This window comes from Microcebus murinus, chromosome 1 (genome assembly GCF_040939455.1).
Source record: "Microcebus murinus isolate Inina chromosome 1, M.murinus_Inina_mat1.0, whole genome shotgun sequence".
NCBI lineage: Eukaryota > Metazoa > Chordata > Mammalia > Primates > Cheirogaleidae > Microcebus > Microcebus murinus.
Window position 1 is genome coordinate 17724531 of NC_134104.1, and position 14965 is coordinate 17739495.

The window sequence follows — 14965 nt, forward strand, 5'->3', positions numbered from 1 at the left end:
CTTAATACTCTTCTCTTGACTGATTGCTATAGCTAGGACTTCCAGCACTATGTTGAATAGAAGTGGAGATAGTGGGCATACTTGTGTAGTTCTGGTTTGAAGTGGGAATGGCTTCAATTTTTCCCCATTAAGTATGATATTGGCTCGGCGTTTGTCATAAATGGACTTCATAATTCTAAGGTATGAGCCACCTATTTTGTTAAGAGTTTTTATCATAAAGGTGTGTTGGACTTTGTCAAATGCCTTTTCTGCATCTATTGAGAGAATCATATGGTATTTATTCTTGTTTTTATTTATCTGGCGAATTGGATTTATAGATTTGCATATGTTGAACCAGACTTGCATCCCTGGAATAAAGCCCACCTGGTCATGGTGAATTATTTTTTTGATGTGCTGCTGAATTCTATTTGCTAAAATTTGTTGAGGCTTTTTGCATCTATATTCATGAGGGATATTGGTCTGTCATTTTTTTTGTTGTGTCCTTTCCTAGCTTTGGTATCAAGGTGATATTGGCTTCATAGTGTACATCTTGGGCTTCATAGTGTATATCTTCTCTTATCAAGTGTCTGTTCAAATCCTTTGGCTATATGTTATTGGATTGTCTTAGTGAGTTAAAAGAATTCCCTATATATTTTTGATATTAAATACCTTACCTTTGTAAGATATGGATATTGCAAAATTTTCTTCCAATCTGTGCCTTGCCTTTTCATTTTAATAGCATCTTTCAAAGAACAGACGTTTTAAAAAAATTTTAGTCTAATTTTTTGTTTTTTGTGTGTGATGTTAATATCTAAGAAATCATTGTCTACTCAATGGTTATGAAAATTTTGTCCTGTTTTATAAGTTTTACGGCTTTAGCTTTTATGTGTAGGTCTATGATCCATTTTAAGTCAATTCTTGTGTGTGGTGGGAGGTAAGGTTGAGGTCCATTTTTCTCCATAAATAGATCCATTTGTTTGAATATCTGTTGAAACAACTATCCTTTCCCTATTGAAATAGCTTGGCATTTTTGTCACAAATCATCAAGTCATATATATGTGGGCCTATTTCTGCATTCTATTCTGTTTATTGATCTATGTCTACCCTTAACATAATACTCCATCATCTTGATTACTGTATCTTTATATAGCAAAATTTTATGCAGATTGTGTAAGTTCTCTAATTTTTCCTTTTTCAAAATGTTTTGGCTATTCTAGGTCATTTGCTTTTACATACAAATTTGATTATTAACTTGTCTGCAAAAAAACACTGCTAGAATATTTTTTAAAATTGATTTATAGATCAATTTAGGAATAACATTTATAAAATTCATTTTGTAACAAAATTTACATATACAAAATTGAGACTTCCAATCCACAATTTTCTCTCTCTCCACCTTAGATTTTCTTTCAGTCCTTAGCAAGTTCTGATTTTTATTGGCTAGGTCTCGTACAAATTGTTATATTTCATGTTAATACTTGCAAATGACAGTTTTTAAATTTTAATATCCAATTATTAGTTTTTTAGCATGTAGAAATAAAACTGGGTTTTGTATATTGACTTTATACCTTACTTTGCTAAACTCATTTTCATAGCTTTTTCGTTGCTTCTTTAGGACTTTACATGTATGATCATGTCTTCTGCAAAGAGCTTTTATTTTTTACAATATGTATGTTTTTTCTTTTTCTTGCCTTATTTCACAGGCTGGGATCTTCAGTATAATGCTGAATAAAAATGTTGAAAGCAAATATGTCTTTGCTTTCCTAATTCTTGTTTGCTGAGTTTTAATCACAGATGGATGTTAAACTTCATTGTATACTTTTTCTGCATCTATTGAGCTCATCATGTTCCACCCTACTGTATTAATTTGGTAAATTAAACTGATTTTTAAAATTCGAGTTCTTTTAAAATATATTCAATTGTGGTAAATTAATACACACTATAAAATTTACCATCTTACCCATTTTTAAGTTCAGTATTAAGTGTATTAATTGTTGTGCAGCCATTCTCCAGAAATTTTTCAGCTTGCAAAACTTTATAACCATTAAACAGTAACTCCATTTTCTCCCTCCCTAATTCATTTATTTCACAAATGTTTGTGACAAATTGAAAACAAAGTGGCCCTTCACTACAAGAAGTTTTCAAAGCAGTCAGTTTATTAGTAAAATGCATTTTCATTTATTTTTTACTGACAGGGTCCTGCTCTATCTCCTGGGTTAGAGTATAGTGGTGTCTCATTATAGGTTACTGCAACCTCAAATTCCTGCGCTTGAGAGATCTCCCTGCCTTAGCCTCCAAAGTAGCTCGAATTACAGGCATGTGCCACTACACCTGGCTAATTTTTGACTTTTTGTGGAGATGGGATCTCACTGTGTTGTCTAGTCTGGTCTCAAACTCCTGGCCTCATGTAATCTGCCTGCTTCAGTTTTCCAAAGTGTTAGGTCACTAAGATTACAGGTGTGAGCCACTTTGCCTGGCAAAAAGCCACCATTTTAAACATATGCTTGGCTTGCAAATTAAACTTTAACCCTTTGCACTCGCTTGCTTTCTTCTTGATTCTTTTATTCTACTTGGGATTTAATTTTTTAAATACCCCAGATTTTACAAAGCACAGCAGTAGAATAAAAAACTGGAGTTTCTTTTCATTCAAACTTATTTAGATTTTTTTATATTTCAAATTATTGATACATTCAAAGAGTAATTTTAATCTCTATAATATTTGCTAACCATGTCGAGTCACACTTGACATCCGAGTGCAAAGGGTTAAAGCCATATGCAGGGGGGGAAAAAAAAGTCTTGAGAGAACAAATATACCTAGTGTTCTGACTAATCATTTTCACCACTTCAAACTAGATAAAATTAGATTATGTAATTTTAAAGCGATTTATTTCACTCAAACCACAGTATCTTATTTAAGCATGTCAGTCAAAGTTTGATCATTACTTGACCATAAACAAAGGCACAAGTCACATTTTTTCTTGACCTGTTCCTTCCTCTGTACTCCATGCCTGGCTGAAGCCTCCTGCTCAGCCAACATGGACAGGTGATTTTTTTAGTTTTTCACTAAGGATTTATAGCTTAACAATCATCAGCTTGCCTTCTGACAAGTACTCAGTGTTACCAATTCATCTGTTACTATTCTAAAACAGTTTTGCTTTTTATATAGAATTTCATTTATTTTCTTGAAGAGATTAACAACTAATAATTTTAGTTTCATGGAATCTGTTTTTCCCAAATTGATAGCTTTTAATTAATTAAAGAAATATACAGGAGTCATATGTACATTACATCATAAATGGACTGTCAGATTTTTATCCAAACAAATATCCTGGGAATTTGAAACTATTTGTTTTCAGGAAAAAAATTTTAAGCAACACAGAAACATATTGTATAATAGTTTTATTTTTCTCATTTTACTATTTTTACATTTTATGCACAAATATTTATCTGGGTAAAAATAGAAAATAACCTTTATGTAAAATTACAAAAAAAAATAAAAACCACAAAGAAATACATAATTGTTATTATGACAGTATAAGTGTCTTTATTTAAAGAGTAAAAATGTATGCAAAAATCCTCCTCCCTTTTACAAAAGATTGAGAATATTTTTTTCCTGGCAGCAAGTGAAATATTGAAGTATCAATATTTTTACTTTTTAGATCTGAAGACATTAAGTTAGTCACATGTTTGTTTTGCAATTATGAATTTTAAAACATTTCTGTGCTATTTTAAAGATATACTAGTTTTTTTAAAGGCAGTAGCATAAAATAATGAATATGGAAAACAGCAGACCTTACCAAAATACCTGGTGGTATAATCCTTTAAAGAAATCTCATACTTGAATATCACCATTAATCATGGGAGAAAACAACTAAATAATTTTTCCTAATTAAATGACACTGGTTGATAGAAAAATGAATGTGATCAGTTGATTTACATGAAGATCAACCACACATAGCAATTTTACCAATATTGTTTGATTTTTCAATACCAACACATATCTTCAGATTTTAGGCTAGCAAGGTATGTATGAAGGTTGGCTCAATAAAAACCTCACAGGGAAAGCAAGTTTTAAAACAAAAGTGAATAATTCATTATTCTTGTCCTTATATGGTACAAAAGAAGACCAATAAATCTTATCTTTCTTTTGAATATATTGTAAATTCTCCTATGAAAAGTTTATTTATAAACACAGAGCAAAGAATGAATAGCATGAATTATATTTTCTTTTACAACACATTTTTTTTTTTTGAGACAGGGTCTCTCTCTGTTGCCTGGGCTAGAGTGCAAGAGCATCATCACAGCTCACTGCAGCCTTCAACTCCTGGGCTCAAATGATCCTCCTGTCTCAGCCTCCCATGTAGCTGAGACGGCAGGCATGTGCCACGATGCCTGGCTATATTTTTGAAATTTTCTGTAGAGATGGCATCTTGCTATATTCCCCAAGCTGGTCTCAAACTACTGGTCTCAAGTGATCTTCCAACCTCCGCCTCTCAAAGTGCTAGGATTACAGGTGTGGGCCACCATTCCTGGCCACAAGTTATCTTTTATTATAAGAAAAAACTACCTTGCTTTCTGATAACGATAACTGTAATAAGGACAACAGAAATATTTTATATATAACTTGAGACAAGGCAATGAAAATTTCTGGAATCAATTGGAGAAATTAGTTACATTATTTTACCTATGTTATGGTGCAGAGAATGATGGTAAGAGAGAAGTAAAGAAGAAAAAAAAGCATCTGATCATGTATGAGAACTGTGTCTTTTCAAAGGAAAAAATGAATAAAATGTGGTTATCAAAAAAAAAAAAAAAGGACCTGGGAAATGCTTTAAGGAGAAAAATAATAGTTCAATTTTAAGGATCTAAAAGAAATGTGTTCTTGCCTTAAACCCACACATATTATGTAGCTGAAACATAAAGTCTGTCATCTTGGCTAAAACTTTAACATGTCTCCCCAAAAGCATTTTATATCTAAGTCAAGATTCTTAAGCTCTTGATAATATATCAGAAGAGTAGGTTATATTATTTTTTAAAATTTAAGTGACTTGTTAACTCCTTAGGCCATAAAAGGATTGTGCAAAAACTTCTGTTTAGCTGTTACCTAGAGCTTCTATATATTATTTCACATTGTTATTCTACTCAGACATTCTTGCAATCACAGTACCCAAATTGTACTAATAATTTGTTCATATATTCTCTATATGTTCATAAAAATGGAAGTACAAATAATACTCTTCTTATATATCTGCTGGAGAATCTCAAAGGGACTTGATACAATAATAGAAATGAACTGAGAGTACATTTTGTTGTCTTACAGCACAGCTTTTAAAGTTTTGATATAAAGTTACCAGAAAAGGATATCAGAGACCCCTTTCTCTCCTCTCTTCCTTGTCCCTAAGATCCCTGCTTCCTATGATTCCTTCCAAACCACCATTTAGTACTGGTAGCAACGACTGCTAACAATGCCACCTTGCCTGTTTTACCATGGCCCTTTTCTCCAGTTAGTCAAAAGCATTAGCTGAGCTCTTATAAAGCTGTTTTGGGGGATGGAAGTAAAGGAAATGACAGAGAAGATGCATAAAGTAAAATGTGAGATTCCACCTTCTGTCATAAGAGGATTAAAAGTTATTTGCCAGTCTCTCATATCATGATTTGTGCTTAATACCTTAAAACAAATAAGACAAAATAAAACAAAACAAAAAGATAGCCATTTCCATTTTGTGTTAGCTTGTGTAAGGAATTTCATATACAAGAATTATTAAATTTGAATTTTTTAAATAAGTTATTTAATAATTTTCCTTCTGAATATCTTCATGCCTTCATTTATTTGTGTATATATGTATAAAATGATCAACTGGACATATGTATAGATATTTGTATACACACAATTGTATACACACAATATCCAAAAGGAAAAAAATGGGAAGTTTTATTTTAAAGAGAAGACTGCCTATAATAGAGATCAAATTTTCCTTTTAAAACTATTTGCAAGTAATGTATTAATGTCTTGAAAGGTAAAGTACTGCTGACTGATTTAAAGTCTTCATTTTATTAGAAACACAATAATATATAAGCTGCTTTGCATAATAAACCGGCACTATAGGTTAATTCAAAAAAAAAAAAAAAAAAAAAAGGAAGCCATACCAAACCAAACCAAACTTTTATTTTCTGGCTGAGGTATACCTTTTCAGTTTTTTAAATCTCTGACAGGAACAACAGAGATCATTTTAGAATTTTTGTAATAGCTGGTTTATTAGAATTAAATGCCTCTCTCGAAATAATTTAAATTCTTGGTTTGACATTATGGATAATCTATACAGAATATCCTTAAAACTGGCTTGAGTTAAGCCAGATTTAAACCTGGATCTCCTTCTTCAGCACTGCTCTTTTGCCAGTCAACTTATCATTCTTTGCTTGCAAATATATAAATTACTTTAATAACCTGATACTCTTAGTTTAGTAATTAATATTATAATTTTATTAGATATGAACATTTTAGCTCTGCTTAATTAGATGAAACAGGCACACATGCTTTAGCTGAGAAATCCCATTTTCTGGTTCTATGTAAAGCAACATCTAAAGCAGCAGAGAGGGGAAACAGTTATATTTTCAAAAATAGTTTTGCCAGACTGTTTCCTGGAGATACTTCATTTTTCATTTTCAGATGCTACTGGCTATTTTTGGTAGGGCTAGACATTAATACTGACCAGTTTAGCTTTCCTGACTGTTAACAAACTATTCCACAATGAACCTGCCTTCACACTGCAGACATTGTGGTGATCCTTTAACGTACACATATTCTAAAATATATGCTCAAAGTAAAAAGATCCAAATTCACAAGAGTATGAAATATTTATAAAAAATCATGCATCAGATTGTACAGTCTAGAAATAAAAGAAAATTTAAATTCAGTAATAAAGGTAAGAGCCATACTTGCTCTAAATGTTTAAGAAAGACCTTGGAGTCCCAGAAGGTCCTGGGCTCAATTATCCTTTTCTGTTTGCAGAGCAGCAGTAGCTAGAGCTACTGCTGTGACTGGTTGGGCAATTCCATGGAGCTGCATCTTTGCAAGTTTCTTCTGTTCACATTCTGTGACCAAACGGTTCAACTCTGCTGCACTGTATCCAATAAGAGTCTTCAAGTCACAGACAAACTTGTATACAAATCTCTTGCCTTGAACTTTACAAATCATGTCCCCATCATAATAATACCTTTAAAAAGAGAAAAACACATTAGGACTATATAAAAAATAAAGAATTCAGACTTCTTACAATATTTCACAGACTATTCTGTAAGTAGAAGCCTAGTAGAGTACTGCATCCACAAGAATAGCAATTAACATTGAAGTTACATAGAACATTTAATGTTACTACACCAGGAAATGCCAAAACAGTATTTAAGAAAATTTCAGTGCTCAGTACTCCAAAATGCTATACACTAAACTTTCAAAGCATATTTTCAACAATTATAATAAAACAATGATTTAAAAATAAATGCAATTATTTTAAAAACATGTAAAAACCTTGGGAGCAGCAGTAGAACCTAAGAATAAGAGCCTTGCAATCAGAAAGCCAAGATTCCAAACCTAACATCTTTGAGAACACAGGAAAGTCACATTTTCTCAAAGTTTTTATTCCTCATCTATAAAGTGAGGTTAAACACAATGCTTATCCTCATAGAATTGTAGAGGATTAAAAGGATAATCTTTGTAAAGTGCTCAGCACACAATAACTGGCACACAGTCCTTTACAAAATATAAGCTATGTTAATGAGAATCCATATAATATGAAAAAATTTTTAATACACATTCTATGGAATGTCCACTTCTTTTCTGTCTTATACAAAATCCTGTTATGATGTAGCCATGCCTTCATCTTTATCATTTTACTATGTAAAGGCTTTCCAAATTTCAGAGAAATTACCTAAGTCCAATGGGGAGCTTCAAAGGTGTAGGTAAAGGACTAGAAGGACAGAGGGTAGTGAAAAACAGAAACAGACATTACGAAGAAACAATGTCTCGAAGCCTATATAAGCAAATTTGTGGAAATCACTCTAGAAGTCTAGTTTAGTGCTGCATTCTATAGAGGGGGAAATAAATAGAGATGGATTTATATTTCCTTAGGAAAATAGACTTTCTTACCACTATGCACTGCTAATTCCAACAACAAGAAAAAAAAATGGGAAGTCAAGCTCCTTTCTGAGCTGGCATATTGTGAAGTCCTTATTTTAAAATTGCACTGCCCATTGACAAAGAGCTGTTCCAAAAGGAACAACTATTTGCAAAAATATCAGTGATACTACTACATTTAGCAGGATTTTATCCTAAAAGTCACCCAGCTCAATCAAGAGTCCATTGATAAAAAGATTATATGCAGAAAAGTATGTCATCTTTTCCTAATTTCAGAACAGTAAAAATAGAAGTTATGTTTGATTTCCCAGTAAGAGATATAACCCACTGGGCAAAGTAATACAGAATTTGGACTCAACCCACAAACCACCAATTGCTTATCATCCAGTTAAAAATGCAATAGGCATTTCAATTTCTTAAGAAAATTTCTACGTTAATATATAAGGCGGTAACAAATATACACGTTGGGGAGAAAGGAAAAATGGAAAAGGAAAGAGATTTTATATTTCTAGGAGGAAAATGGAGTTGTTATAATCTTATGTTTTTTGGTGAGAGGGGATAAGAAAGCATACATACATAAAATTTGATTTTACTTAATATTTCCTTCAATTTAATAGATACATCACCCAACTGTATACAGTAGCATTCACTGCATTTGTTCCCTCTCTGCAATGAAGCAAACAGAAAGGTACACAATACCTATATTTTCATGGGTATGTTTTCTTTTCTTTTTAAAAAGTTGTAATTTTTTAAACCCTTTTAATTGTGAAATATATCACATACACAAAAAGGACACACAAGTGAACAGCTCAGTGATATATTACAAAGTGAACATTGACCTGCTAAGTATCACTCAGGGCAAGAAACAGAACCCTGCCAGCACCCAGAATCCTCTTTCCCCTCCCAATTATCCTCCCAACCATTGCTGCTCTAAAAGGTAAACACAGCCTGTTTCATGATAGTAAACTTTTTATGCTTTTCTTTGTATTTTTTATCACACAAACATGCATCCCTAAATAATGTAATGTACTTTTCCTATATTTTTTATACCTGTGTGCAAAAAGATATTCCTGTTTTTTGAATTTTACTAAATAAATATATTCATACAGTATTTAGTCTTTTGGGTCTGTATTCTTTCACTGAACATTATGTTTGTGAGGTTCACCTGTCGCTGTTTATAGCAGGAGTTCATTTTCATGGATGAACAGTATTCTCTTGTATGAATATAACAAGCTGATTTATTCATTCTACTGTTGACAGATATCTGGGTGGTTTCTGGGTTTGGGATGTCATAAATAAGCTGCTATGAACATGTTTATGGGCATACATGTACCCTCTGTTTCATATACACTTAGGAGAGCAACTGCTGGGTTACAGGTAACAATTTACATTCCTACCAGAAGTGTAGAAGCATTCTCACTGCTCCATATTTTCATAAACATTTGATACTGGCAATCTTTTTCATTTCAGCGATGTTGTGGGGGGCATATTGTACATTTCATTGTGGTTTTAAATTGCATTACTCTGATTACTAATGAGATTATGCACCTTTGCATATATTCATTGGCCATTTGGACAATCTTTTGTCTGAAGTGTCTATTCAAATCTCTTGCCCATTTTTAAAAATTTTTGCCTATTGATTTGTAAGAGTTCTTTAGATATTCCAGACACGAGTCTTATGTCAGGTATGCGTGGTTCACCTTTCACTTTCTTAATGATGGCTTTTAATGAACGAAAGTTCTTAATTTAAATGTAGCCCAATGTATCAATCTTTTTCTTTAGGATGACTTCTTTTGATTCAGCTTAATGCCTCTCTCCACCACTCAAAGTCTTGAAGGTATCTCTAGATATTTTGCTATTTTACTTTTTACACTAAAGCTACAAGCTATATGAAACTGATTTTTGATATGGTATGAGGAAGGAGTCAAGTTTCACTTTTTCCCCAGATTGATAGTCAATTATCTCAGCACTGCTGATTGAAAAGTAGGTCTTTTCCTCATACATTTTCTCCTTCATTTGGTTCCTTTAAACCAGTGCTTATATATTCTTGGAGTTTTTTTAGGTTCTCTATCCCCCTGTATGGTCTATTTATCCTTGAGCAAATATCATACTGTCTTCTTATTGTCGCTTTAGAGTCAGTCTCTATGTCCTATGGAGCAAGTATTTCCAATTTGATAATCTTCTTCAGGTGGCCTATCACGATATTTCATATTCCCAAATAAATTTTATGATTACCTTGTCAAGTTCTATGAAAAAACTTACTCAGATTTTTATGGCTGCTGCATTGAAACTTTTAGATCAATCTGAGAAGAACTGATATTTTAATTATTAATTCTAACAATTTACCTGTAATGTTGAGAGGACTTAAATGTATACAATCTGTATCAACACCCCAAAATGGCAGTTGTAATTGACTATATATGAAGAATCTCTAGGTAGTTGGCAATGTGTTTGAGACTAAGTGATAAGCACTCTGAAAATTAAACATTTTAGTCAATCATGAATTCTAAGAAAAACAAAAGCTCATTCAGGGAAAGAAAAATAATAATGGCAAACTATGTGACAGTACTTAAATGACCATAATACTGTAATCACGAATACTCACCTAACCAAAATTGCCATATAATTATATTGGGATGAGGGGATGGAAAGGGTGTGTGTGTGTGTGTGTGTGTGTATGTATAGTGGTGAGAACTAAATCATAATGTCTCAGTGAAACTCATAGACAATGGCTAAGAAGTAGCCATTGTTTCTTTACTGAAACAAGAAGCAGTAAAAGCATGTTATTTAGAAATACAGAGGTAAACTGCAGAACTACTATACCATATTCAATCTTCAAAGAAGCCTGACATAATTCCAGTATATCCTCCTTCTCAGAAACTTAAAAGCACCTACTGAATTTCCATCACTGTAGTAAGCATAATTTTTAATTTATGGCAAAAAAATTCATACTACTTATGGGAAATTACAAATTTTTTTTTTTTGAGACAGGGTTTCACTCTGCTGCCCAGGCTGGAGTACAGTGGTATCATCATAGCTCACTGCAATCTCAAACTCCTGGGCTCAAGCGATCCTCCTCCCTCAGCCTCCTGAGTAGCTAGAACTACAGGCATGTGCCACCGTGTCTGGCTAATTTTTAAATGTTTTGTAGAGACAAGATCTTGTTATGTTGCTCAGGCTGGTCTTTCTAAACTTTTGGCCCCAAGTGATCCTCCTGCCTCGGCCTCCCAAAGTGTTAGGATTACAGGTGTGAGTCACTGCACCCAGCCAGATAATTTTATTTTATTCTAATTTTATCAATGTAAAGGTTGAATATTCAGATTTAGGAAGATTGTAAATGGAGAAAAAAATAGGAAAATGGGTCAATACTTTGCATCTACTTGTAAAAACAAAAGATAGTATTTGCTTATTAAAAATTTATACTCAATTCACCCATGCAAATGACAACATCTTTATCTGTTATACAAATGATTAAAACCTCAAAGATTAAACAGGCTGATTTTGAATAGAGTATTATATCCTTTCAAATCAGATTAAAAAAATCAAATAATCTTAAAAATATTTTAAAAAACTGTATATATCTCAAAATTATTAAGATCTTTAACATCACAGCTATGAAAATTTTAGTTTTTTATATATATGGAAAAAACCTTATGAGCAAATATTTTAATATTAATATCATTACATAACAATGTTTATACCTAGAATAAGAAGTTAGTTTTAGAAAGAGTTGGTATTAGAAAAAAAAGTAATAAATATTTACCTTAATGCACGACTGAGTTTCTCATAGTTCATTGTAGGTTTATTTTTACGTTGTCCCCATTTTTGTGCAACCAGTTCAGGCTGATTTAGCTTAAACTCGCCTTCATCACCAACCCAGGAAATACAGTCTCGAGCATCCTTGTCGGTAAGAAGTTCTAGCAAAAACTGCCATAGTTGGATTTGGCCATTGTTTCCTAAATTGACAGGAGGAATAAGCATTGGCTATAGTGTTACAGATTATCATAGGGCAAAGACAACACACAGGTCCCATGGCTTAAATCTCACCCATGGCAAAAAACAAATATTTTTCTTGTTATCTAATACTTTCAGAGGAATAGTCTATATTCACATTTTCATATAGTGAAATAAAACAATATATACCTAAGTCGACAAATTTTATAAATACAAGATAATACAAAAATACCTGTCCTATTCCCAGGTGAGCTTCTATCTTCTCCTGAGATCCTTGGAGCTCTTTGTACTTTAGCTGCCTTTGTACTACTATTTATAACTTTAATAGTACTTGGTGTAGCAGACTGTACTGATGCTGGAATAATTTGAACAGCTATAAAGACAAACAAAGGAAAAATTTTTTTCTTCCAAACAAGCAGTGAAAACAATTACTAACAGACATTAAATGCAATTAGTTTAACTAATGCTCCTCCAATTACTCCAAGAAAATATCTCATTAGGCCAGGTGCTGTGGCTCACGCCTGTAATCCGAACATTTTGGAAGGCCAAGGAAGGAGGATTGCTTGAGGCCAGGAGTTCAAGAAAAGACCTCATTACAAAAAAAGCCTTAATCCACAACAGTTTTGAACAAAATCACAAAAAAGTTCAGAGCATAAAATATGATGTCTGCCTTATGGTTTGTGAATCTAACTTAGTGAATAAGAGTTGGTATTCTTGTTTTGAAATAACTCAGTGGTGCATATACATTAGACAAAGAGTATTAAACAGTTTGTTTTTAAAACATTTGCTCCTAAAAATGGTTTATCAAATGTTGGGAGAAAATGTAGACAAATGAGAACTCACATTCCACTACTGATAAGAGTACAAACTCATAACATCACTTTGAGAAAAACTCTGGCAATACCTAAAGGGTAGAAATCCTGATACTAAAACCAGAGAATCTTACAGAAGTTCTCACAAATACTTATCCAATAATATTCACAGAATTTAAAAAATACTATACACTGATAAAAATGAATGAAATTGAGCTGCAATAGCAACATGGGTAAGTCTCACAAGTGCTAAACAAAAAAGTTATAAAAGGATATGTACAAAATATTACCATTTTATCCAAAATGTTTAAACATGTATAAAACAATGCTATAAAGTATTTATGGTTACTTAGTTGGTAAAAATATAAAATATGCAGAGAGTAATGAACATCAAATTCAGGATAGTCATTTCTCTCATTTCCTCTGAGAGAGGAAAATGGGATCTGCAACAAGTAAACTTTTTTTTTTTTTTTGGAGACAGAGCCTTACTCTGTTGCCTGGGCTAGAGTGCCATGGTGTCAGCCTAGCTCACAGCAACCTCAAACGCCTGGGCTAAAGCAATCCTCCTGCCTCAGCTTCCCAAGTAGCTGGGACTACAGGTGTGTGCCACCGCACTGGCTAATTGTTCTCTATTTTTAGTAAGATAGAGATGGGTCTCCCTCTTGCCGAGGCTTGTTGCGAACTCCTGACCTCAAGCAATCCTCCTACCTAGGCCTCCCAGAATGCTAGGATTACAGGCATGAGCCACCATCCCTGGTTATTAAACTTGATATATAAAATTTTATGTCTTATGGTATACACAGGTATTAGTTATACTTTTTTTGTATATCTCAAATTCTTCATAAAATTTTTTGTAAAAATTGTTTTCCTTTTTACTACCTTGCAGTATCAAATAAACATTTCTTATTGATAAATGGGCAAATATTATTGGCATGAATACTCACGTTGATCAATTGTAACTATTTCATTCATCTGTTGTTCTTGGCTTGCCAATACATCTGAAAAACACATAAAAAATTTTTGTTTTCATTTGAAACCAGAAATACAAACCCCAATCTAGTAAAACTCAACTTAATAACATGATCCTTTCAAAGGGAATTCCACAATTAAAACCAAAACCAAACAAACAAAAAAGCAAGACATTAATTGAAACTTATTGGCATAAAAACCTAAATAATACTTGATATTGGCTTTATTTATAAGGAAAAGATCTCTTTAAGAGAAGTAACACAGGGAAAGCTCCAATTTCTTTTAGTGTTCAGAAAAGTTATTCAGAGAACCACGGTTTTCTAAATATAAATATCTATATCTAAATCAGTTATCTATATAAAACCATGCAAAAAAATAAAAATTGTCAAGATTGGATTAAAGAAATATATACCAAATTATTTAGATAAACCATTCTCTACCAAATGGCCTCCCTCCCACGACCTCTTACAACATCCACCTTTTAATAAAACATCTTTAACTTTATAATGCTTCTCCTTTAGCTAAATTTTAGCTAAATTTTCAATAAAATTGTACTGGTCCCAAATGTTACAATTAAAAGTAAATAATTTAACATGTTTACAAATACAACTCTCAACATAAAGATTATATTATAAAAGGTCCTAACATAAGCCTTTTCAGAATCATTCATTACTCATCTGTTGTTATTCCCTGCTTAAATGTTATTCTTTACTTTTCAAACAAGAATTGCATAACCCAATCTCTATTACTTCAGCCTATTAAAATGCCCCTCAAAAACTGCATGCTTCTCTCTTGAAATTGAAATTGTACCCTCCCTCAATCATCCTGGGTACTGAGTGAGTGCTGGAGCCTAGGCCCCAAAGAAGACTCTACTAAAGGTAGAGGGTGCCTGGTCAGGATCCAGTTCCAGACACACAAGAGCTAGAAAAGGTTAGGGAAGTAAAAAGAGGTCTGAATCCTATCTATAAAATGAGAGCTTTCTTTGGGTGTCCTGAGTTTGGGGGCTTACTTATATGAGACTAACTTCAGATAGATCTGGGTTAAAGTCTTAGGTCTCTGGATTCAACATCTCTGGGCATTATCTCATGTTTAAATGAGAAACCTACACCTACCACTTCAT

General features: G+C 32.7%; 2 protein-coding genes across 4 annotated transcripts in view; one reads left to right on the forward strand and one right to left on the reverse strand.

Moving 5' to 3' along the window:
• Positions 1-14965, forward strand: part of ATP5PF (ATP synthase peripheral stalk subunit F6) — a 411638-nt gene that overhangs the window by 362687 nt on the left and 33986 nt on the right. The window lies entirely within an intron of this gene.
• Positions 3364-14965, reverse strand: part of GABPA (GA binding protein transcription factor subunit alpha) — a 36428-nt gene continuing 24826 nt past the window's right edge. For all 3 annotated transcript variants that reach the window (XM_012764439.3, XM_012764440.3, XM_076000659.1), the window contains 4 exons: positions 13821-13874; positions 12297-12437; positions 11874-12066; positions 3364-7193 (listed from right to left, as the gene is read on the reverse strand). In XM_012764439.3, the coding sequence (XP_012619893.1) occupies positions 6965-7193; positions 11874-12066; positions 12297-12437; positions 13821-13874 (617 nt within the window). In that variant the 3' untranslated portion in view covers positions 3364-6964. The remainder of the gene's footprint in view (positions 7194-11873; positions 12067-12296; positions 12438-13820; positions 13875-14965) is intronic.